A 26,481-nucleotide genomic window follows, 5' to 3' on the forward strand; every position below is an offset into this window, starting at 1 on the left:
AGCGCTCATATACAGCGTGTCTGACTCTGTACCCTCGTCCTTAGGCAACTGTAGTCATTCTGGTCCAAAAGCTCGTTGACAGCGCGCAAACAATAAATGAAAATCAAACAACAAATCCAGTGCATCAATGCCGCAAACTATAAATACGGGGTTCAGCATCACCGGCTTGCACATCCCTTTGCGACAAAACGGAGGTCTATAAAGGAAGACAATGATCCTAGCATTTACAGGTTTCCATAGCCTACAGATGGTTATGTCAACCGGAAATGCAGTGTCATACCCAGCCAAACGTTCCCATTCCAAGTTGTGCAAATTTATCCAGCGGTATTTTACGCTACTGGGGCATAGACTAGTTGGGTGTCATGTAAAATGCACTGCAGCTCACGGTAACTCCCTTCAGCGACATACACCATCCAAACTCGGATACGAAGGGGACAGAATCCAGGATGCTGCAGTCTATAGCCACTGTCAATTCTCCACAAGAATCATTTCAAATCGCTTGTACTTACAGTTCGTAAGAACTGGATTTCATCCTCGCCTTCCCCCCCTTCAGCCATGGTTAGCCGTGGTTAAGACAGCTGGACGGAGAGTTGTGGAGGCGGCAGCAGGTTGAACGCGGTAGCGATGTAGCGAATGTCTCCCAATGCATTCTCATTGGACGGCCAGCATACCCAAAGGGAGGAGTTCGTCAGGTATACCGCTAAACTCAGTGTCGTGCACACTGCTCCTCCTACTGGACAGTATAAGCCTGACACTATAGCGGCCAAAGGTGTCCAATCCCAACCTTACCCGAAAACGGACCGATGTTGGTGCAGGTTTTTGTTTAGGTCCAGCACGAAGAGTCATAGCCGTTATATCATTCATACGGTTTCAGAGTGTTAGCCAGTTCCACATCTGGATGACCTTTTAAGGCCAATACTATGGCCAGGTTCCTCATGTTGTACTGAATTAATATTTCCAGAATGCAAAACAATACTCCCTTTTAAATTGTATCATTTATTTTGTTTATTCTAACTCAAAACCCATTCAGTCCAGTGTCTTACCCATTTCACAGAGGTGTAAAATCATCCCAGGACTTTGTTCCAATCACTTGCCTTTATTAATTACAATTCTTCAGCTGGGAGGTCGAACTGATTGGTGAAAGCTAGCTGAGTTAATGGCAGGACAAAACACCAGGCAGGACTTTTACTTCCTGATCCCTGTACTCCGTATCAGTCCATTCCTTTGTCTTTTTACCTCGCGACAGTTTGTGTAAATCATCAACATCATATTCTAGACAGAAGTTTTAAAAACACAAAACTGGTATGATAATCATGAACTTAATGTGGTTAATATTTACAGTATTTAAATAGTAAACATTTGACAGTAAATTTACAGTATTTACTATGACTGTCCTACACCTGTAACTACAACTCCTGCATACTGTATGTGAGCAGTGATACCTGCTCTTGATGCATGCGACCAAACGCAGGCATTTGCATTTATTGACTGACATTAACAGTCATTTCATAGTTTATTAAACACTAGATTTAAAGATAAACAGTTACCAAGGTGCACAACACAGTCTATACACAAAACACAAGATGCCTTGGTTTTGACAGCCTGTATCGGACCAAGGCATGGAGGCCATTTGTCATGTAACATAACACTGTTATTACAGTGAGTGGAATTCCAGCAGTTGTCACTGAATGAAATGAATTCATGCCGATCCATCACAATTGCGCTCTGCTCCAGTGCAAAGCTGGTAATGTGTTTTAAATGACGAGACATCAGTCTACAGACGAGACAAAGTGTGCACCCGCTGAGTCGGGCATGTGAAGAATATAAATCAATAGTGCGGCCAGATTATTCCCGTCAGCCATGTGACATGTCAAACACAAAGAGCATCATGGGAATCGAAAAATTCCATCTTTAGGCGAATAAGATATTTCACCGCTGGCAATCCAAAATGGATTAAAAAAATGAACCAAGTGAAGTCTTAAGCTTTTTTTATTCAGTGGCAAAGCGTTTGACATTTCAAGTATAAACAAACAAATTATCTACATGTGGTATAGATCAGGATCAGCATGATATTGTCTGAGAGTAGCCCAGTTTCCAGGCGCCATCAAATTAACTTCCTAGGGACTGCGAGCACACATGAATTACTGATTAAATTCCCTCAGTTCAACTTGTTTTAACGTATTGTATTGGAATTCTAAGTCACAGGTGAAGACTGTATGTATTTCCTAAAGAGACACATTAGTATGAATTTAAAGAGCCCACAGATCTGCTGGTGAATTAATTTGACTTAAGCTAGAACAGCTACTTGAAACAAAAACATGCCTGTCCACAGCCCTCCAGAAAGTGAGTGTGAGACACTCTCGGGTCAGCTGAACAAGTGTGCCCCCTCTGGGGATAACAGTGCATTGCAGCTTCCTGGCAAAATAAATCTGTAAAATACTGCTGCTGAGCAGACTAAGGGAGGAAAAGATCCCAGATAGTCACCCTGATACCAATACTGTGAAAACACATTTCTCTGTTGTAGCACCTTTAATTTTAGTCTAAAATGTAAAATTATCCGAACTGAAAGGAATACACCTACATTTTGGGAAATGTATCTTTTTTCCGGCTTACCCAGACTTAGATCAGATTTTCGATTTCATTAAAATTTTTGAGCATTCACTGGCTCGGTTTCCATGTTAGCACAACGTGTTAGCTTAGTATAAAGACTCAAAGCCTATAGGAGTCAGTAGCCTACCTCCTTCAAGGTGAAGAAATACACCTTATAGCAACTCCAAAGCTGTGTTATTTACATAAGGTATCATGTGTATTTGAAATACAAGTGTGGGGAAAAATGAGAGATGTTGATTTCAGAGAACTTAAACGGTTGGAACTATAACCGCTGAACTGTACGAATGTTGCCCTTCCTTCCGTCTTCGACTGGTCGAGCACAGTGAAGAAGCGCAACCTCGTCTTAGGCTGGGTAGTCGGATGTTGGTGTATTCCTTTAAGGAGGGATCTAAAACGCACATCGTAAACTAAAACAGGTGATATCATCATGTACAAAATAATCACATTTAAGGGCACTTATGCTAATTGTAAACAAATTTGCTTGAAATGAACCGGATCATTTCTCAGAATTAAATTAAGACATATAATACTGGTTTTCTCCCTTGGCATAAAAAGTCCATAATAAAACCACATATTATAAAAGAGATCAAACTAGTCAGATGGTAACAAACACATTTTAAAGAACGCTTTTAAATCTAAGAAAATCTGAAAAAGATGCCAATTTCTCGATAGTGAGAAACTATCACTGAAAAAAAAATCTGATCTAAAACAGATCTACACATTGCTTAAAACAAAGTAAAAAAAAAAAAAGTAGGTTGCGGGTTGGGTTCAGGTGGGCAGTCTTTGCTGATATGTAAACATTGGCTGAGCCCGGGACCCTAGCAGTTTTTTCAGGTTGGTCTTGGTATCCCAGCAACCCTGTAGGTGTGTCAGTCAGTGACATATCCCAGGATCGGTCCCAGCCATTTCTCTACCTCAGCGACAGGCATCTCTTTCCTCCGAGCATAATCTTCAACCTGGGGGAAACCAATGCACAGTACACATCAGTGGCCCTCTTCTTTAGTTTTGTGTTTAGCTCAATATACACTCAGTAACCACTTTATAGGCAGACAACCACGTGGCAGCGACTTAATGTATAAATGCAAGGAGACATGGTGAGTTGTTGTTCAGACCAAACATCAGAATGGGGAAGAAATGCGATCGAAGTGACCACAGAATGATCGTTGGTATCAGATGGGGTGATTTGAGTAGCGATATTCAGGTACAAAAGTCTAGAGTTCACAGAGAATGGTGCGAAAAACAAAAACATCCAGTGAATTGCAGATCTATGGGCCAAAATACCTTAATGAGAGAGTTCAGTGGTGAATGGCCAGATTGGTTGAAGCTGACAGGAATGCGAAAGTAACTAAAATAGCGTTGCAACAGTGGTATGCAGAAGAGCATCTCTGAACACACAACATGTGGAACCTTGACGCGGATGGGCTTCAGCAGCAGAAAAGCTAAAAGGTTTTGCATGCGCTAAAGGTCTTAGCAAATCAGGACCATAGCATGTTAATAGCAATGCTTTCCTGGACACTTACCACATCACTTACCTCCTTACAGTAGAAATAAGTCCCTAATAGAGGGGAATTGGTTATGTGAGGGAGCGATGCCACATCTCCCGTTCTCGGCAGCAAAGTAACATTTACAGAGAACAAAACAGAAGATAGGGGGGCAGCACCTGTTCCTTGGTGATCTTCCCCACAGCGAAGTAGGTGGACTTGGGGTTGGAGAAGTACAGCCCTGAGACAGCAGCCGCGGGAGTCATGGCCAGGGATTCCGTAAGCCTGATACCTGTAAAGGCAAACACCGGTCAAGACACAGAGAGCTAGAGCCAAAATGGCAGCCTGCAGGGCGAGAGGGAATGCAGCCATAGGGAAAGAGCCAGACGGAAAGCTGGCTGTACCTGTTTTCTCCTCCACTTCAGCCAGCTTCCACATGGTAGTCTTCTCGGTGTGATCCGGCTGGCTGGGGTAACCCGGAGCGGGCCGGATCCCGGCATATCGGATCCTGTGCATGTCAGCCACGTCTATATCCTCCTCTGAGCTGTAGCACCAGAAGTCTTTACGGACCCTGGCATGCAGCTCCTCGGCAAACGCCTGGAGAGGGAACGAAGACAAACTGCTCACAGCCGAGCACTGAGCTTCACACAGGCCTGAACATTACAAACCGGCCTCAACTTTACACCTCTGAACACTACAAAAACATGTCTGAACACTATAAACCTATGAAAATGTTAAACATTTCTGAACACTACAAACCTATGAAAATGTTAAATATTTCTGAACACTACAAACCTATCAACATTTTAAACATGTCTGAACACTACAAAAGCATTTACATTTTAAACATGTCTGAACACAACAAACCTTTGTCTAAAGAGCTACACACTGGAGTCAAAACTACACATCAGAATGCAATACATTACTCAGCACACTCGACATCTGTAATAAAACTCAGGAAAGGAAATACTGGGCTGCGAGCAGAGATTTAAAATAAAGCCTGGTAAACACACAGCCCAGCGGGGATAGGGGACCTCATCCTCACCTCAGCCAGGCGGTCGGCCAGGGCTTTGACCATGATGCTGTTGTAGTCGTCCCCCTGAGCCTCGAACTCACGGCACAGCTCCTCGGCCCCGAAGCAGGCCACTGCGAACATGCCGATGTAGTCAGGGACCCCGCTGTCCAACGGGGCCACGAAGTCCGACAGGCACAGGTACGGGTCCGGGCTCGAGGACTCCTTCTCTGCCTGCGAACGCAGTGTCACGCCGTTACTCCACTCAAACCGGATGTTACTCCACCCAAACCTGCTGTTACTCCACTCAAACCTGCTGTTACTCCACTCAAACCTCCTGTTACTCCACTCAAACCTGCTGTTACTCCACCCAAACCTCCTGTTACTCCACTAGAACCTCCTGTTACTCCACTCAAACCTGCTGTTACTCCACCCAAACCTGCTGTTACTCCACCCAAACCTCCTGTTACTCCACTCAAACCGGATGTTACTCCACTCAAAACATAGCTTGTGCTGGTCAAGTTGAGTATGAAGCTGGTCTGAACTGGTCAACTGGGTTGTTACATTCAAGGCTTAGCTACACTTAGCTATATTAAACTTAGCTACTTAGCTACGTACACATTCAAGAAAATAGTTCCTTCAAGCAGATCTGGTTCTCCTTTTCCACTGCAAATAATTAAGCTTTACTAAGATCTTTAGCATGCGCAAAGCCTTTTAGCCCATGCTAAACTAATAACACAAGCAATGATTGGTGCAAAACAAATACCATGACCAATCACTGGTCATATTATTGGCTTTTGCGTGTTTGCACTTTCCAATCATTACATTACATTACATTATTGGCATTTTGCTGACGCTCTTATCCAGAGCGACATACAGTTGATTAGACTAAGCAGGAGACAATCCCCCCCTGGAGCAATGTAGGGTTAAGGGCCTTGCTCAAGGGCCCAACAGCTGTGCGGATATTATTGTGGCTACACCGGGATTAGAACCACCGACCTTGCGTGTCCCAGTCATTTACCTTAACCACTATGCTACAGGCTGCCCAGATGAATGCAAAAACATTTGTTTCCGCATGGGGGGGAAGTAACATTGGCATTAAAATATTTTGTCAAAATCCATGAATAACAGTTGACTGTATCCAGCCCATGCTCTAGTCACTGAAAGTCAGCAGTTGGGTCAGTAGCAGGCCCTGGTGGTTTTCAGTCACCTGCTGGCGTAACCCGTAGAACGTGGCCGCAGGCTGGGCGCTGCGGGGAACCGTGTCATGGGCGTAGACGTGGATGTCGTCCCCGACGGTCTGCGCGGGCCAGAACCCCACCAGGCCCCGGGCCTGCAGACGCTTCTCCTCCATCAGCCGGGCCAGGAGCGCCTGAGCCTCGTCAAACACCTTCCTGGCCTCCTCTCCTGCAGGGGGGGCTACAGTTACCACTCTGCCCTGTCTGCAGCTCTGTTCACCTCCCCTCAGTTCCCGCCTTCTCCACCTCAGCTCATATGTGGTGAGGTCCCTCAAAATGGCTGCCATGCATCAGCCAGGCGAGTTTCCCGCCTTCATTGTTGAGTGCTTAAATGTTATGAAGATGGAAGGCAATCCATACTTCGTTAAACACACACCCTCACTACGAAACATAAAGTACATGTTGTGAAAGAGCAGATCTCAAATGCTAAGTGCCGATGAACATGGTGTGTGTGACGCAAAACAGCTGCCTCTTAATCACCAGCCATTACTGGTTCACAAGGGGTGACAACCTGCAGAAAGGAGCTCCAAGGCCACATTTACCCCACACTGTGCAGCAGATAGAGTACCTCCACAGCCCTGGGATTAACCAGCACTCACACAAACGGCTCTGAAACCTCTGCCATACGAGATGTGCTCTCCAGCAGAGGGACAGGGAACCTGCTATACTGTATGTCCCAAAACGGCAGCAGATTTGAGCGGTGGTGACAGGATTAAGGAATACAGGCACCAGGGTTGAAGTCAATTCCATTTCAATTCAATCAAGCAGAGATATCCTGGTCGTACATTATGGGTTTTTCGATTTGAGAATTTTACCTCAATTAATTTCAAGCATTGATGAAAATGAAATAGAACACATCTCCACCTGGGACAGTGCAATTCAAGTGTCAGACGTAGAATTCAATATCTCCATTGTAAGTTCCAATGAGGTTTAAAATCTGCAGGAATGAGTGATTGATCTTGACAAACAATGCCTGATTGAGGGAATTCCAAAGGAAAGGACATTCCACCCACCCACAGTCTTGTCCTTGAAGATTTTAGGGTACCCTCTGTTGGGGTACTTCCCCCTCAGCTGCCAGATGTCAAAGAAGGGCTTCCAGTCGATATAGTCCAACAGCTTGCTCAGGTCGTAGTCCTCAAACACATGGGTACCAATCACATGTGGGCATACTGACAGGGGAGGAGGGACACAAGTCAATCTCCAGCATCGCACTGCACTGCACAGATAATCAGTATGACATGCTAACAAGACAGCAGGCTAAACTGACAGTGTGGTTGATGAACGTTAATAGAATGCTACTAGCCCTTATGTAGTTACATTACATTACATTACATTACATTACATTACATTATCGGCATTTGGCAGACGCTCTTATCCAGAGCGACGTACAACAAAGTGCATACCCATAACCAGGGACAAGTTCGCTGAAAGACCCTAGAGGGAAGTACAATTTCAACTGCTACCTGTACAACAAAGATAAGGACAAGGGCCTTTTTTTTCTTTTTTTTTAACAAAGAAACAAACAACAGAGCAAAAGTGACCAAAGTTAACTATCCAAACACTGCTTACCTAGCCAACAAAAAATACCGATACTCATGTAATTTTACTACATATATTATATGGCTTGCTTTGTAGGTTGCTCTGGATAACAGTCTGTGCTAATTGATTACCAACAATATTCAAACACGGCATCGCCCAACAAAGCTATCTCAGACAACAAGCTGCATATGCACAGTCGACTAAAAACTGAAGTCAGCTGGCTTTGAATGCCCTTCCTAGGATGCTGACCAACAGAAAGAGCTCAACACCCACGGGCCTGAAGAGATGGGCGTACTCACCAGGGCGTGTCTGGGAGTGCCAGTCCAGGTGCAGTCCCCTCTCTCGGGCCTGGCCCAGCGCCAGGAACCGGCGGTCCTGGGAAATGGAGTCCCACATTTCAACAAGGTTCAGGGATTGGACCACAGGGCTCAACAGAACTGGACAGGCAATATGTCCCCTACCTTCAGAGAGTCGTAGTGGTCTTGTCTAACGTCCTCGTACTCTTCTGTGATCTCCTCGAAGTAATCCTCTTTCTGATTCTCATCTAAGAGCTGAGAGCACTGCAACAAAGGAATAAAAAGCAGAAACAGAAAAATATTACAGTAAGGGTAAGGGTAACCCTCTTAGAAATGAACCAACTAAGAAATAATATTTTACATCTTAATATCATGCATGTGTTAAACCGTCTAAGACAAGGCTAGAGTTGGTTCTGTTTACCCGGAAACAGCAGCTAATTACTCCCATGATTCCTAAAATTCCTCTCTAAAAATTGCTTGCATAGAAAGTCATCCCTAATGAAATAGAATCCTTGAAGCTGTGGGCCATTTGTGGTAAATTCTTGCCACCACTAAGGTTAAGTATGGGGAAATGCCAATATGAGATTCATTACATTACCACAAACAAGCACATTTATAGACATAATATATAATGGTTATCTCGATACAAATTTTGGCTGTGATGACATTTATTTATATTCCCTAACACGTATTAAGTGCAAAGATGAAATTGAACCAATTTATTAAACAGGCAATGTAACTGAAGGAAGGTTAATACATGCAGTGTTCAAAATAACATAAGATAAGAGAATATGTCCAAACACAAAAAGACTAGCAGTCCAAAGGTGCCAAAATCTCTTTAGTATATAAACAGCAATATTGCTCCTGAATTATGTTTTTAAAGGTAAGATCGTGTGAGAGTGTCGTGAGGGTGTAAGGTTACGCATCCAAAACGCCCCATCGGGCAGGATGCATCACAGACTAAAATAGAGCTTATTAAACACTTCATCCCCGGTCAGTGTGGCGACTCCGCTCCCTTAGTTCCACTCTGGCTCTATATATAAACAGCTGCCTGGTGCCCTGGAGGGGGGCAGGGGGTGTTTTGGGAGAGGGGGGGGGGGACTCACCACTACCACACTGCGTGAGGCGTCCAGCACGTGGATGACGGGGGCTGCGTACCGCGGGGCGATCTTCACCGCCGTGTGGGTCCTGCCAGAACACGGACAGTACAGGGAGCGGATCAGAACACGACGCTCTGCAGCTATGAGTCACAGGCCATGCGCGGTTCCCACGCTAGCCGACAGCACCGACTCAAGGGCTTTTTAAGTGCAACGACTGTATATGTGATGATGACTGCCGTAGACCATCAAGGAAACACTTAAGTGCTTACAACTCTATATTTGCCCAAATTCAAGGACCCATACAAACACACAGTAGTCTCCACAATGAGTGCTTTAGATCGCAAAGAAAAAATATAAAAATGGCCGCAATTTCCCTGAAAATGAATGAAAATCTAAGCTTTGCAGGCACACTGACGGGCAGAACATTGCCACAGCAGTGCCCTTGGGCCATGCCCCTTCAGCAATACTCATGAGAGGTCTCAAATTGGAATATCTAAGCTTCAGGTATAAGGAGAGAACTCAATGTTAAGACGATGAAGCTGAGTATGTGGTTGGTCGAAAGCCTAGTTCAGACCAAAGATTTGCGACGTGATAAGCAGCAACATGCGACTCTTTGCAAGTTCAATCACCTGCAATGGCAAGCGCTGGCATTAGACGTTCTGAGATGGGTAGCTTGCACTGCTGCAACTCCTCCCTGCACCCTAAAACTGCTTTGCAGTTGCCATGGGAATCTTTGGTCTGAACTGGACTTAAGGAATGAGTTGCCGTGTTGTGAATCTTTGGACTGAACTGGCCTTAAGGAATCAGTTGACATGTTGTGAATCGTTGGTCTGAGCTGGTCTTAAGGAATCGGTTGACATGTTGTGAATCGTTGGTCTGAGCTGGTCTTAAGGAATCGGTAGCGGTGTGTTAGGCTACTTCGACGTGGTGGCTCCTCCGATGAGGAGAGGCGTCTTCATCCCCAGGCGCTCCATTTCCTTGGCAACATAGATCATCTCATCCAGCGAAGGGGTGATCAGTCCGGACAGGCCAATGATGTCTGGCACACAAGACGATAGAGGACACAGTTAATTTAAAAAATGACAATAGTTCATTATGCTATTCTGTAAACAACCGGAACAAAACAGTATGTCAGCCATGCAGAAGCTCTGTGGATCAATATCAAATAACCAACTTAATTACAAAACTGCTGATTGGCAAACAGAACCCGTTTAGCCAGGTGTAGCTCCACCAAGTCCACTGTACCTTTAGTGGGACTTTGACCTTTGGTCAGCCTGTCACACATGAACAGCCTGAGCCTTGTAAGTCAACAACTGTCTTTAACTTAGAACTACAAGCAAAGACAAACATTGCACTTCACATTGTGAAATAAGAAATAAACAAACATTTCACGTCACTGTGTATCACAGGGATTTATTGCATCCATAGTACCCTGATATTCATTGCAGAGTCATACAGGAAGCTCTGAACATGACATTAATCAGGAAAAATGCCTCATTAATAATTACACAGAAGTTTTCAGATGCTGCCACCATGTGATTATAATAACCAATCACAGTCTCTAATGGCCCTTTGATGGCAACCCACCAGCTTTCCGCTCAACTGCTGCCTTCAGTATCGTATCGCATGGAGTCATGACGCCCAGGTCGATCACTCTGAGCGTGAGAAAGGGACGATAGAAGATTAGTTTTAACTTCTCTCATGGGACACAGGCAAAGCTGACATGAAGCAGAGTGACCGAGTTAAAGTTTTAACAAGGGCATCACAAGACATCTAGTCATCTCTTCTCTACTGCCAGTTAGACTGTAACCTCTCTTGAGCTAGACGGAGAACTCTTGCTGTCTGATGTCACTGTTCATTTGACATGTTCTTAAGGTTTATTTTTTACAGCAAAAGCAATTTCGCACACATGCCACTTAATCTCACACACTCCTGCCACAGAAGAGGTTATTTCAACACACACACACATTTTTCAGCAACACGCTTTCTGTCTTTCACACCAATTCATCCTTCATGCTCATTCCGTCAGAAAATGAAGTCTTCAGACCTCAGAGAGAAGCTCGTAATGTTGGCCACTACAGGTCACATTTGAAGACGCGAAAGGAAGGACGGAAATGTGGACCTACCTGAAATTGTTGCAGCCTAGGACCACGCCGACGATGTTTTTGCCGATGTCGTGGACATCCCCCTTCACCGTGGCCAAAACGATCGTGCCTTGGTAGGGATCCTACAGGATTGGGCATAAGGCGCCGTCAAATTCTTCTCTAAGAAGTAATTACTTTTCCAGATTTGGAGTCTTATGCCGCGTTCACAAGGATCGTCTTGGTTGGGTGATACAGGGAGCCCTTCAGAGGGCCACATCAGGAATAAAAGAAAATGGCGGAAAAGACTTTCGGAAAAGAAGGCAGCAATTCCCATTCACGGCTTATTCAGTGAAAATAACCACTTGTGTTCATTCAGCGTTTCAAGGTTCCGGAGCTGGAGAGCTGCGGGTGAGTCATGCCTTGTGGAAGAAGAGACGACGTGGAGCTCACCGATTCCTCCGTGGAGCCTGAGGCCGCCATCATCTCCTCCCTCTCCTTCTCCATGAAGGGGATCAGGTGACCCACTGCTTTCTTCATCACACGGGCCGACTTGATGACCTGCGTCAGTAATAAACGAGTGTGAGGGACTCCTACACACCCCCACCACCCCCTCCAGTCCCCCCACTTCCCTACAGACACACACCCACCACCGCTGCTGCCATGATGGACATGTGAATGTATATACACAGCTCTATTTATTGTATTTATGTATCTATGTATTTGTCATTGCTGTTTGTTCTGATAGTTTGTGTTAGTTCATATGTTAGCTATGTGTTGTTGTCTTCGGAGCCCTAACGCACTAACAGCAAACGAACTTGGTGAATAAACCTGCTTCTGATTGTGAGGCAGCGCCGCTAGCTCTCGGCTAGCCGAACTGGAATCGGAGGCCCTCTGTTCACAGTTGTGTGTTCTAACAAAAAATGGCTAATCTGACAGGACGCGGTGTATCACAGGGACAGAGCTCGATAAAAACCCTGTCATTTTGTAGCTGTCTGGGATCTGCCCACAGTCCCATGCCTCATTAGTGTTCTGTACAGGTTTCTGTATGAAAACAACAAGGGTTTTTTTTCTTTGCGGAGAAAGAAAATGGCGTTCAAATGGAGTTCAAAAAAGGAGCGTGGGGATCCCGCGTGCTCCTTACCTGAGGCAGAAACATCTTCCCCGCTCCGAACAGATCTCCAACCACCTTCATCCCGTTCATCAGGGGCCCCTCGATGATGTGGAGGGGCCTGGTGTACCTGTCGACCTGGAGCCGGGCCTCCTCTGTGTCCTCCACCACGTATTTCTCTATGCCCTGCACACATGTACAGACACACACACACATTCACACACATATACAAAACCACATCCACACACACATCTCCAAACATGTCCACACACGTCCCCACACACACACACACACCTCCAAACACACACACGTCTCCACACACACATGTCCACATACATGTCCCCACACACACACACGTCCACACACACACACGTCTCCACACACACGTCCGCACACATACAAAACCAAACCACATCCATAAATGTGCACACGTACACATATAAGCCTATGTAGCCAGAAGGATCAACACACAAAAACAGACCCCTACACAGGTACAACAATTAGTGCACACCCAATATACAGACACAAAAAAGCAGAGTTCATACAAACCATCGTACACACACACACATGTACATGCACAGATAGCAGGGCTCACATCTCATGCACATGCGCACACACACATAGTTTAAAGTAAAAGCTTAATAAGTCTGCTGTGCAGTAATTAAAGGACACGGATTAAGGGGTGTCAGACCTTGACGAGCGCATGCTCCAGACGATCCTCCACGCTGCCCTCCCTCCACTCGTCTGTCTGGATCACCTTCTTGGCGCCTTTGGCGTTGTTCTGGAAACAAAAGGATTATTCACGTCGCTCTCTGAAACGGCCAGGCCTGCTCACCGGGGGGGGGGGGGACGAGTGCTAACAAGCGGCCCGGCACTCAAGTAATTTTACAGAGCTATGCAGTCACACAGCAAGAGCATCCAGTCAGTACAGACAGTTACAAGCTGCAGTACTGCCATATACTACACTAACGTGCAGTATAGATATACCAGGGACGTTGACATTGACAGTCTATTGCCCCAGGCTGTAATCTCCTCAGCCACTAATAGTATATGCCCAGTAGATTCCCCGTCTCCTACCATATTAGTGACACTGCCAGCATCCTCTCTACCCACAGGGAAAATAATTTATAGCCAACAGCCACTACTAATGGTTGAGATTTGTTTATTGCCATTTCTGAAAGTCTATGGACATATAGACCGTATCTGGTCATGTTTAATAAAGGCTATAGGTTTACAGGCCATACTTGGTCACGTTTCAGAAAGGTTACGGTCATACAGACCGTACCTGGTCACGTTTCAGAAAGGCTGTACCTGTGCGTACAGCAGCAGTTTCTCGGTGGCTTCAGGGTCTCGGTTCCAGATCAGGTTCTCACAGAGCTGCAGCAGGTTCTTATCGATGCCATCGTAGACAGGGAGGTTCCCCGCGTTTACGATGCCCATGTCCATCCCATCCTTAAGAAGCAAAGGAAGACGCATTCAGTTCACGTGAGCTGGATCTTCTGTAGTGCGTAGGAACCCCAATATTGAATTGAATTGATGCGTATTTCATTTATTTATACTATGTTTGTGGCTATGTTCATGGTATCTGTATTCATTGCTGTAAAGCACTTTGTGCAGTTTGCTCGAAAAGTGTGAGACTAATATAGTTTTTATAATTTGTATATTATTATTATTATTATTATTATTAAATACTGCCATTGAATGTTGGGCTGAGCACCTTGATGGCGTGGTACAGGAAGACCCCGTGCATGGCCTCTCTGATGACCTCCATTCCTCTGAAGGAGAAGGACAGGTTGGACAGTCCTCCGCTGACCCTCGCCCCCGGCAGAGTCTCCTGCGGGTAACCAAGAGGATATGCCTTTCATACGCTTACAGCACGTGTACACAGCACCGACACTTACAGCACACATACAAAATAAGTACTGAACACTAGAAAGGCCAGGGATTTTATACTACCTAGAACTGCCAAGCTACTTGTCCAGCAGTAGAGCGTTGATTTCTGCACACACAGCAACCTAATTTCATAAGGATTCTAAAACCAAATGTCGCAGCTATTTTCTTGAAATAAAGGACACAACTGAATCAATTTTTTTGTTTTTATATAGGCTAAGAGAAAAATGTGTGAAGGCATAGGCTATTACAGGTGCACTGAGAAAAGCAAGAAAATGTGAGAAACAAGACAAAACACAAAATGGAAAAAGTAGCTAAAGAAACAGTGCAGTATTTTTAAAAGGTCAGACATAACCAATTCAGCACACTTCTCCTGTCCTGTGCTCCTACTATTCCATGTACTCTCTCTCCCCTTACTCATCAATTCTACAGAAAAAGCAGAACTCTTCTTTTGTGCAAGCAGGGACCTCACACAAATGTTGCATTTCACACAGTTATCTTTATGTATCGCCATCATGTAGTCTATTCAGAGAATGTTAAAAGTTTCAGTTCGAGGCAAAAAACAAAATAAATATGTCTGAGGCATAAATAGGCTAAACCTATCATTTCTAATTGTGTACAACAGTACACAATTATTCATCCCTACTATTCATCTTTATCCAACCATTCCAATTAATTAGTTTGAATATGTTTCATTATTTGTGCGAAATTAGTTCTGATAGATGGATTGAACAATTTGCATCAAAGCGTTGCTGAATAGTATGTTAGAGGAGAGTGACGTTTTCACAGTTCAGTATCAGTACCTGCTTTCTATTAGCTGACATGAGGATTTTTGTAATGAAAAAGGAACAAACTGCCTGTATTTCTTTACTGAGATCATTTTTTAGAGTTTCAATAAAGCAGTTAAGTTCAGCCCAAATATTCAGGAGAAGGCATGGAAGGCGGAGAGTTGCATTTACAGTGTTAATACCAAAAGACCAATGGCATGAGCTCTGGCCTTTCTAGTGTTAGAGCATACACACAGCACACAACACCTACCAAACACTTACATACAGTAGCTCAGACACCTTCATAGCCATAGTGTCTCCTGCAGGTAATCACACAAAACAGATTACACTTACCTCGGACACCTTCAGACCACATATCAATACATTGCACCCATACAGTATCTTCTGCAGGCAACCTCACAGAGAACATCACACATATAGGGCACTAGCACAGATTCCGGGAAAATAGCAGGATCTATGGGACCTTGATGGACACTCAGTGAGCACTTTATTAGGTATTTATTAGACTTATTTTTAAGACTTATTAAGTCTTCTGCTGCTGCAGCATATCCACTTAGAGGTCTGATGTGTTGTGTGTTCAGAGATGCTCTTCTGCATACCACTCTCTGCAAACTGTAGACTGTTGTGCTTGAAACAGGAGATCTGTAATTACTCTGAGTTACTGAAACCACCCTGTCTGGCACCAACACTCATTCCCTTAGATAAGTCACTTAGATCACATTTCTTCCCCATTCCGACATTTGGTCTGAAAAACAGCTGAACCTCTTGGCCACGTCTGCGTGCTTTTATGCATTTAGTTGCTGCCACATGATTGGCTGATTAAATATTTGCATTAACAAGCTGGTGTACAGGTCTACCTAATGAAGTGCGCACTGAGTGTATGTTAGCATTACGATGCTGACGGCACACTGGTCGTGTTATAACAGTAGCAGTGCTAGTGCAGATACGCAGTGTTGCTGTACCTTGATGGCCTTGGTGGCCTCAATGAAGTTGATGGCGTACTCGTTGTGCTCCTCCATCCCCGTGCCGATGGTCAGGATGTTGGGGTCGAAGATGATGTCGTTGGGGTTGAAGCCAACCTTGTCAATGAGGAGGTGGTACGCCCTGGTGCACACCTGAATTTTGTGCTCTGTGTCCGCTGCCTGGGGAAACAGTGTACACGAAAGAGGGTAGGGACCATCTGGCCAGGTCTCAACTGCACCCAATATCTTCATACACGCCTAATGACAAGTCATATAATCCAGAGTCACACCCCACTCAAGGGCTAGTGTGATTCTAATAAAGAGGCTGGGATTGAAAAACTGTTCTGAATAGCACTCACAATCCTACAAACTATCTAATCATCGAACCAAACCTGTCACTTATTTTGTTATAGTTTGGGGGTGCCGTTTACACTTAAATTACAGCCAAAACAATCAACACAATGGAAAGGGTGGGTCGCGAACTCATCTGTTTTTGATAGACCTTGTTCACAATGTGCCTGTCTGCACTGCTTCCCCCACACAATGAATCACTCTGAGCTGCAAAAGAAAATTATTCTCCTTTGCAGAATGTAATAAGGGTGGGTGCAAATGGGGACACGTGTCATTACCTATTCAACACACCGCATACACGCAGTGAATACAAAGAGCTGAAGCCCAAGAGGATGTGCAGACCTGTTTCTATACATGGTAAATACTATGAAGTGCTCAAAGCTTTGGCATTTTGGTGTGGGAACTTGATCACACTGATAACGAAAAATAATACAAAACATACATACGCATGTACCTAAATCACGTTCCATGTAATACTGGCTGTATTATACACGGCTGATCCACTCCCGTGACATAACCCTGTCATTGAGATGCTGACGGTCTTTTTGTTAGGGATGACCGATGTGAGGTTTAACAAAACTACCCAACCCTGTTCTTGGGAGATATACCACCATTCACTCCAACCCTAACGTAGCATATCTCATTCGACTGCTAGAGACCTCGTTGAACTGCAAATAAGTGTGCAAAATTAGGGATGAAATGCAAACCTAGAGGACAGAACATATCCAGGAACAGGGTTTGGCAGCCCTGCACTAGAGCTCTCAAGTGTCATTAGCTTTCCACCAATGACGGCATTTTGGTACATAAACATAAAACACAGGGCCTAGACATTAGCGATTTCCTCGGTGTGCCACGAGGCGAGCAGGCTGACCTGGCCCTCCTCGTCGAAGGCCATGACGACCACGGCGGCCCCGTAGCGGCGGACGCAGTTGGCGCGGCTCTGGAACTCCTCCTCGCCCTCCTTCAGGCTGATGCTGTTCACGATGCACTTCCCCTGGCAGCACTTTAGCCCCGCCTCGATCACAGCGAAGTTGGAGGAGTCGATGCAGAGGGGCACCTGGGGGGCACAGCCGGGGGGTCCCGAGTTCAGAACTACCCCTGAGAGCCTGTAGCCAAGTGGCTAAGGTACATGACTGAGACCCAAAAGGTTGGTGGTTCAAGCCCCGGTGTAGCCATGAAGAGATCAGTGCAGCTATCGGGCACTTGAGCAAGGCCCTTAATGGCACATTGCTCCAGGGGGGTTGTGCCCTGCTTAGTCTAATCAACTGTAAGTCATTTGGATAAAGCTAAATAACTAATTATTATTATTATTATTATCGACAAGAGTGTGGGGACACCACAGCCAACGGTGAGCGCATAGGTGCAAATATGGAAGCCAGGCCGTAGGAAAATGCTTGCTGTGGCCAAAGGTCCATTAAAAGTACACCAAGGCTGTTACTAGTGGTGACAGCTCTTCATAATGTGTCACAAACCAGTAAGTGGTTGGAATCATTCTCCATTATCAGTCACTTGCTGATTTCAACCAACCAATTAAAAAGAAGCCTGATTAAGTAGAGTCAAATATTTAATATATTATATAATAATAATTGACTATACTGTGTCACATATACAGAAAATTCTAGATTAGATTCTCCATTCAATATGCCTTTTAGGCCAGGATTAGGCTTAATCATAGGTGTATGATTATATTAACTGTTCTTTTCATTAGGAGTAAAGCCTTCCCACTGGTTCATACAAATCACAGAAATACTTGGTGGCAAATGGTATCTCAGCCGTTATGAGGTTCAAGAAGACCTTCCCCCAACATTGCTGTTGGAGAGGTGAATGTGGAAGGGGAGTACCGTCTCCGGTGCCCCATCCCCCAGGCCCTGCGTTACGGACGCTCTCCCTCACCCTGGAGATGTCGGGTTCCGAGGCGATGAAGTTGCAGAATCGCGCCATGGCCGTGGGGCCCTCCAGCATACCCTCGTCCATGTTGATGTCCAGCACCTGGGCCCCCAATTCCACCTGGACCTTAGCGACGTTCAGAGCCTCCTGTAGCAGACGGCACACCGCAGGGACATAAACAAATTAGTCTAACAACGCCAAATCAAAGAGGAAATAACCCCAATACCGTGGCTCGAATTCTCAGTGGATTTAGGCTAGACAGCATCCTACCACAAAGATGGGAACCAGGTATTTTACATCCATAACCTACTGCAGGGTTCACAACCAGGCCCACCTCAAAGTTTCCCGCCATAATCAGCTTGGCGAACTTCCGAGACCCCGCTACGTTACAGCGCTCGCCGATGTTGACAAAGTTGGTGTAGGGCCCTATCCGAAAGGGCTCCAGACCTTCACAAAGACAGAATGTGCACAGGTGAAACCTGGGACTGAACTAAAGGTCTGTTTTAGACTGCCTTTTCCCATTTTGGATAAAGCAGAGTAGCAGAGTAAAGTACCTGAAAGCAGCATGTAGTCCTGGAAGACACCAGTAGGAGGCACTCTTGGCTGGCAGAGTTTCACTCCTTCTGCGATAGCCCTTCGGTCAGAAAGGATAGTCAGCTCACGAACTCCACAAACGGCTCTCACCCACACCCTTAAGCTACACCCATGCGGTTTCCAATGCACATACTGTATTAAATAGCCAAAATATAAAAACGCAAGCACCTGCATTGGAACATTTCAATAGTGAGATCCACTGATCCTATTTCATTCTCATTAGTTCAAATTGACTCAACCTGGGCTCAATTTTCATGGCTAAAAGAAAACGATAATCAAATTCAACGCCAAGTTATTTCCAAGCTCTTATTAGATAAGCAGACCAAATGCACAATGGAAAACTCTATTTCCAGTTAAAAGATAAAATCAGGTAATAATAAAGCTATCATGTGTTATTGGAAAAGATTGCGCATATTGTTTTAATATCAAATAAGAATCTGGTTAGGGAAAGGTTAATTACCTGATATGTTCAGGGGTAGTTCCACAACAACCACCAACAATATTCACCAATCCATCCACCGCAAATTCCTGTATATACACAGTGTGTTACATAAACAGTGCTTTACACATATGCCTTAACAGGTGGTTGCTTGCATTTTATCCAGTTAAACACCTGGAATTTTATGTTAAATACTCTGCTAAAGAATACAGATAGATACATTTTGAAACACTGTGTAAAAAGCCAGTACAAACCAGTCAGTAAAAACCAACCCCCTAAATACAAACTCTGGGTTTGGGTTTGCAGTTTCATAATACCTAAATGTTTCCAAACAACAGTCAATGACTGATTGACCCTGTTTAATTCTACTTTAATCATTCCACAGAACCTTCCAATACAATTTGTTTTCATTGTTCAACTATTTGGCAACTGCTCCAAGAAACACACCATAGTGTCCGTTAGAAAAGCACTGAAATGCTTATCGCCTCAGTAAGAAGGAAGAGAGGAAAATCACTTCATTCAATTCACGGACTTCCTTTTAGACAGTCCTTTCAGACAAATTGCCTCACCTTCAAATGCTTTGCTGTTAACTCTGGTGTTTCATCATATCCACCAAAAGTGTTCGGAAGTCCTAAAAAAATAATAACAAGGCCACAGAATATAAAGAAATAAGATTGTGGGACTCATAGAAGAGGGACTTAAAAGAAGACTTGCACTGTAGATTACCGGCGTTAGGATAGCAAATGATAAGGGAAGTGGTGCTTTTGCCAATTGCTTCGATGAAAGGCCTCATTTCGGTGGCTCCGAGTGCACAGTTCAGCCCGATGCTGAAAGAGAAACACCCAGCGAATATATTAATCATTCCATGTGAATACACTCCGTGTAATAACGCACAAACACTGAAGTCGCAGGATATGCGATGCACCCTTCGCAGATGAAAGGCTAAAAAATGCAATTGGAAAAGGAGAGAAAACAGGTCTAATAAATCATCAACTGATTGACAATCACGGATGCACTCATAATGAGAACCTGTTTTGTGAATTGAAGCGGTCCTGAATTGAAGTAGTATAGCACTCTACCGCTGATAATTATGGACCGTGAAGGATAAGTGCTCACTCATCTTTAAAAATGTGCAAATTACTGGTTGTGAATGCACGGGCGGTGAAAATATTAGATGTGAGAAAAGAGTACAATCGTAGCGTTATCCATTTTAATTGAGTAATACATGCATTAATATTTTATTTAGGGAGCTCTCTGTTTCAGCTTAGCGATATCATATTTCTACCAAGAACCTAATCACAGAGTAATTAATTGAGACTGTTGTGTGTGGGTGTGGATGCCAGAGCCTGTGCTTGGTCAACACGCTGAACCTTTAAAACTGTCTAAGAGTGGGTGTACCGCCAATGAGGGGAAGCAATTGAGCCTTAATATAAAACTGGGTTAATGTAGACGGTACTGAATTCAGAAAAGGGGTGTATTTTTTTATTGCTATCTAGTGACCCCCACTGGTCAATCGTGCACCTATGCACTGCATGTTAAAGCTGCTTATTAAAGGTCTTCCTCTGACCCTACTCTATATGAGCATAGCTGAAAAAGGTCTGACATGATTTCTCTTGATTTCAGGCTTCATCGTAAAAACCTGTAATTTCAATGAGGGTGTGTAGACTTTATATCCACTGTAAACCCTCCCTGTGAACAAAATACTGCTGTCTTACTTCTGCACGAAAGCTGCCATAAGCATATTTTATGAGCCTTGAAGCTATTCAGAATGTGTTCAGGAAAATATGTGAGATAAAACATGCTGACTTTCCCTGGTTTTTTTATTATCAAGGATTTGTATTTTTTGCAAATGCTCCATTTAAAGTTTTTAGAGATGCATTGACACAAAGAACGACATTACTTTTACTGTACAGTACAGTACATACTGTACTGCTCTCAGCTCAGTGGTTCATTTACAGGACCAAATGTCCTGAGTCTCCCTTCTGCTACTCACCACAGGGGCTTGGCGTGAGATACGCTGATGACAAAGGCCTCCCCCGTCTGCCCAGAGAGGGTGCGACCGCTTTTGTCCACAATTGTTCCAGAAATCTAACAGGCAAAAGAAGAGTTAGGCTCATTACATTTTGCTGATACAGCAAAAAAAAATTGTGGTAAAAAATTTTTTTGCGGAAATATGTAAAATGTAAAGGCTTACAAAGATGGGTCTTCTTTCGTACTCTTGTTCAAAAAGCTTATCGATCGCAAACAGAGCCGCCTTTGAAAAATGGAAAAAGATGTAAGATATAAAAACAAATAGCATTTCCAGAAATAACTACACTAAATGTCAAAGTTTAGAGCTGATGAACAGAAAACATTAATGTCAAAGACAGAGATATCTCGGCACTGTTTATTTAGCCAATTAGAGAAAAATGGCAAGGAGTTGGCTACCTTGGCATTGGCGGTGTCAAATATGGTCTCCACCAGCAGGATGTCCACCCCTCCATCCAACAGGCCTCTAGTCTGCTCAGTATAGGCCTCAGCCAATTCATCAAATGCTGCAACAATAAAGAAAAACCTCTGTGAGTCAACAGCAACAAACACTTGTAACCAATCAGGCTCCAAAGGCGGCCTGCAGCGTATGAACATAACTGCAATCTGTGTTGTGAAAAGAAGCAAATCTACATTCCTCCTTATTGACAGTGGGGTTTGTGCATGAATGAGGCTGCAGTTGCAGACAGCAACATATGAGAGTTTGAATAAGTTAAGTTCATACTGATGTTTCTGAAGTCAGGTTTTTCCACAGACGGGGACACAGAGAGCGTTCTGTTGGTCGGACCAAGTGCTCCAGCCACATATCTTTTGACACCTGTTCATGAAAATATTGGCATAATGGTAAGCTATAAAGCAATTATATATTTGATAGTATTATAAGTCAGAGTAGTGCGGTACAAACCCGTTTGGGTTGCAACATCGTCAGCAGCCTTCCGGGCAATCTTTGCAGAGGCCTTGTTCATACGGTATGCCTGCCACAGTGAATAGCATCAATAATGACCAAACCTTTTCAAGCACTTAACTGTCAAAGAAAATCAACAGAGCCCAAATGGGACGTGTGCTAAAAAACAGCTAAATGAACTGAAATTGTACCGATGCACTCATCCATTAGAGGGGCCCAAATGGCAAGATATTAAAAAGCATATCTGAAAAGTCATAGCTGAAAATGTGCATGTGGATCCCTCTCTATGTTAATGAACCAGTAAGCTGTGGTAAAACCAATGTAACAATTGACTAACTCTCAAAAGAATCAACGCAGTGAAGACTATTGACCTGACAGCAAAGACTTTACTACATTCCAGTTTGCAGTATGTTGTCGCTAGTGCTTACCCAATTCTCCAGGCCATAGTCAGCCTGAGCTGTGCTGGTACTGCTGAATGTGTTGGTTTCAATTATGTCAGCACCAGCAAGAAGGTAGTCCTTAAAAAGAAGCATCCCGTGTTATTTATGACATACTTGCAAAAGAAAGAAATAATAATTCACAGAAAGGAGGTTAACTATTATCTCAATGTCATATAGTTGAGGAATAAATTAAATGAACACAATTCTGAAATTCAGGGTAATATAAAAATATGTGGGTTATTTTCAATGGCTGACACTGACATGATTTTTGCAGCATGGTAGATCAAGCACTGTAAATTCACAGACATGTTAAAGGGTAATATGGCAGAAGAGGTGCTGACGTTCAAAGAATGAGAATTTGATAGCACTCATTTGCACAAGCAAAGATCATAGACGACTGCTGAACTATGCAACCGTGGCAAAATAAACTGCCCTCTGTACCTTGTGGATCTGGTAGATGATGTCAGGCTGAGTGATGCTCAGAAGGTCGTTGTTCCCCTTCAGGCTTTTCAGATGATCCCTGAACTCCCCTCCCCTGAAGTCCGATTCCTCCAGGTTTCTCTGCTGGATCATTGTGCCCATTCCACCATCCAACACCATGATCCTCTTCTGCAAGAGCTCCCTGAGTTCATCCTCAAGGGTATTCTTCATGGCTCCTATTTAACGGTACAATCTTATTGTCTTCCCCCCCCCCACAGAAAGGTGGTGTCTTGCTGTCTTCCCCACACACGTCAACGTTGTCCTAAACCCCTTTTTAATTCCTGAGCAGAGCAGTAATATATGATAGTGTCAACGTAACGGGCTATAGCACCAAAGGACACATGCAAATGTAGGTCCGTTTGAATGCGACTAAGCATCTATCAATATTGACAGATGCCAAGCATGTTAGATTGATGCACAGGACAGTGATTTGCATAGCCAGTCATAGCGACGAGCTACCTGTTATTCATTTAGCTTGTTAGCCCCATGAGCTAGCTACAGAGTAATCGAAGAGCTAAATCAATTAACCTAACGTTAGCTAATGATATTTCATCGGTAGCTACAGTCCTTATGGTATATATTTAGCTAGACACTCAGCAGCTATCTTGCCCTTTTCTGATAGATGTTAGCTAGCTAGATTAGAATACCTAAATTAACTATGTTTTGTGAATTTGCATGATAGTTAGTCAAGTTAGAGAAGCAACTAGCTACGTTAAATTAGCTGTCCTCTTGGCATGACATTACAATACTGACACCAAGAATCAGCTAGCAAGCAATTGATGAGAGCTTATACTGACGTTAACGTTTATCATGTTCGCCAAATAAATTACCTAGGTTGCCTAGCAAGCTGATTGTCTAAGTTGCGTGTGTAAGTTATTGAACGGCCTTTCATATGTTTCTGTAAGTTATGCTAGCTAGCAATTGATTAGTTACCCAAGTCCTTTTATACTAACGTTAACGTTTATTATGTTGGCCAACTACTTAGCTAGGGAGCCTAGCAAATTGATTATCTATATTGCCTGTGTATGTTATTGAACTGCCTTTCAATTGTTTTTGTAAGTTATGCTAGCTTCGATAGTTTATAAACTAGCTGGTTACACTTAGCCACAGTTGGTAAAATGTGACACTCAAAACACATTTCACTAACTAGCTGGTTATCTCTCCAGAATGCAATGTCAGTATTAGCTGGCTAGCTATGTAACTAAGGATTGCATACCTGGAGTCGTTGAATACTCGTGTATTGTAGGAGCCATCGCTCGAATCCTTAATCCAGGTTTATGTATGAAGTTTGTATGAAGCAGTCGTTTGAGGAATAAATTAACATGGGCGTTGGACAAAAAACTATTCTTGGTTATCGTGAATAATGTTAACGTAAGTGGACTATGCAGCCACAGCCTACCGTGCATATGTTGCTGTCATAAAAGTCACAACTTTTATCAGCCTGGTCACTGACCTGTGTGCTGTGGATGGACCGGCCGCAAATGTGCTAACTGCGCATGCGTGTATTGACGTCTGTTGACGTCTGTGTTGGTTCAGGTCAAATCAAATAGTCAGTACCACTGTAACTTTTGACCTACTTTCATTCATTGTTCTTTTTAATGTATCATGAAGCTGTATTGTCGTTGTGCATGTCTGTAAATATAAAACGAATCTACGGAGCTAGTAAGCTTACACAACGTGAACTTCGTCACTAGCTGTAGTTTACTTCTGCAACGTTACTTTATCATGAAAGCTTGCTATTTACCCTCCTATTATGTCTGGGGTCAATTTGACCCAATTCAGTGTTGGACATCTCTTAAAAACCAGTTAACCCTTTTTTTACACTGGGTTTTTAATTTTTTTTATTTTGGTGGGATTAAATAGTAAACATGCAATAAACATAATGCTTTGTTTTCAGAAGTCCTGTACCAACTTTGCATGTGTTGTATGAGCTTATTTTGACTCTCTAAAACAGTATAAAATTTCAGAAAATATACAAAAAATCTACAATTTTAATACAATTTTTTACAATTTTATCTCAGATTTCTTTGTGGATGATTCTGGCACTTTCCCATTCAGGTGCCAAACTTTCACTTCCTGTACCTCAGGCTTTAAAATGAGGGGTCAACATTTTTCTTTCGTAAAAATTTAAACTGTTGGGGTCAATTTGACCCCAAACATAAAAGCGGTCAAGAACTCTTAACATAATAGGAGGGTTAACAGGGAGCTAAAGGAACCCACTGTGTCCTGAAAAGTTTCACTTAAAACTTGCTACACTTTAAGAACTAAATAGTTTTCTTCGTTCTTTTCCTCATGTATCACAAGGTCCAACACTGATATTGGCTTTACTAACCATATTATTCAACTATCAGAAAAGTACTATTAAAAATCAGCAATATTTGCAGAATGAGGCTGGGATATATTCAGGAAAACATGCGCTTTTGTCTTCCATCTCAGGAAAATACATATTTTTGCTAATATGATTTCATAAGGGTCTTATTCAAGTCCTTCAAATAACAATTTTCCCACCTCAGGCAAAAAGTATCATTTATTATTACACATTTTTGTCTCACACATTGGCTATTTGAGTTCCCCCCATCATCGACAAGTTAGAGTACAGCTACATATGTTCTGTAAATATGACTGAAAAGACTGCCACATAATTTTGTATTGTCAGCTTTTATCATTTTATAAAAAATAGATTTTGATGAAATTAAAATGTGAAACTTATACATTTAACTGATTATGCTGAAGGGTTCTCCGGTTTCCTTCCACAGTCCAAAGACATGCAGGTTAGGCTTATTGGAGAGTCTAAATTGCCTGTGGGTATGAGTGTGTGTGTACTGTGTGCCCTGCGATGGACTGGCGACCTGTCCAGGGTGTATTCCTGCCTTTCACCCAATGTATGCTGGGATAGGCTCCAGCCCCCCTGGATCAGGATAAGCGGGTTAAGATAATGGATGGATGGATGGATGGATGTTTATCATTGATATGCAATGGAAATGTAATGATGATCACTGAGGATATAAAATAAATACAAATTTAATATAATAAAAATAAATATTTTCTTGAAATGTCCTTTGCTGCATCTTGCAAACAATGTCTTGACCTATGCTTAAGAAGCAGTGTCATTAATAATGCTAGTAGGCTAATATACTTGTGACAATCCTACTTAATACATAAAATGCCCAAACCAAAATCAAAAAAGAAACAAGAGAATTTTCAAATTAATTTGTTTATTTTGATTAGTTTCTGGAAAAGTACAAACAAT

At 43.3% G+C, this 26,481-nt stretch overlaps 2 protein-coding genes across 4 annotated transcripts in view; both read right to left on the reverse strand.

The window, feature by feature from the left end:
• Positions 1 to 596, reverse strand: part of LOC133121743 (ryanodine receptor 2-like) — a 174,010-nt gene extending 173,414 nt beyond the window's left edge. The window contains exon 1 of the mRNA XM_061231182.1: positions 510 to 596. Coding sequence (XP_061087166.1) covers positions 510 to 557 — 48 coding nt within the window. The 5' untranslated portion in view covers positions 558 to 596. The remainder of the gene's footprint in view (positions 1 to 509) is intronic.
• A 1,375-nt stretch (positions 597 to 1,971) lies between these two features.
• On the reverse strand, positions 1,972 to 24,690 carry mtr (5-methyltetrahydrofolate-homocysteine methyltransferase). Of its 3 annotated transcripts, none has more exons than XM_061232212.1 (33): positions 24,448 to 24,690; positions 23,193 to 23,407; positions 22,740 to 22,829; positions 22,312 to 22,381; positions 22,132 to 22,224; positions 21,807 to 21,913; positions 21,574 to 21,633; positions 21,373 to 21,467; positions 20,106 to 20,206; positions 19,949 to 20,010; positions 19,401 to 19,468; positions 18,901 to 18,980; positions 18,681 to 18,793; positions 18,353 to 18,493; positions 17,331 to 17,516; positions 16,109 to 16,288; positions 14,186 to 14,302; positions 13,780 to 13,920; positions 13,160 to 13,249; positions 12,502 to 12,654; positions 11,811 to 11,918; positions 11,403 to 11,503; positions 10,864 to 10,931; positions 10,195 to 10,315; positions 9,283 to 9,364; positions 8,342 to 8,440; positions 8,180 to 8,255; positions 7,355 to 7,510; positions 6,314 to 6,510; positions 5,137 to 5,337; positions 4,496 to 4,688; positions 4,271 to 4,383; positions 1,972 to 3,566 (listed from the first exon to the last, which is right to left on the reverse strand). In XM_061232212.1, the coding sequence occupies exons 1-33, from the start codon at positions 24,635 to 24,637 to the stop codon at positions 3,480 to 3,482; spliced, it is 3,954 nt and encodes a 1,317-aa protein (XP_061088196.1). In that variant the 5' UTR covers positions 24,638 to 24,690; the 3' UTR covers positions 1,972 to 3,479. The 3 variants fall into 3 exon arrangements, with proteins under 3 accessions (XP_061088196.1, XP_061088197.1, XP_061088198.1); XM_061232213.1 differs by having other exon boundaries at positions 23,193 to 23,512; XM_061232214.1 differs by lacking the exons at positions 1,972 to 3,566; positions 4,271 to 4,383; positions 4,496 to 4,688; positions 5,137 to 5,337 and having other exon boundaries at positions 6,327 to 6,497.
• Between the last annotated feature and the right edge of the window lie 1,791 nt (positions 24,691 to 26,481).

The sequence above is a fragment of the Conger conger genome, chromosome 2, assembly GCF_963514075.1.
Source record: "Conger conger chromosome 2, fConCon1.1, whole genome shotgun sequence".
Classification (NCBI taxonomy): Eukaryota; Metazoa; Chordata; class Actinopteri; order Anguilliformes; family Congridae; genus Conger; species Conger conger.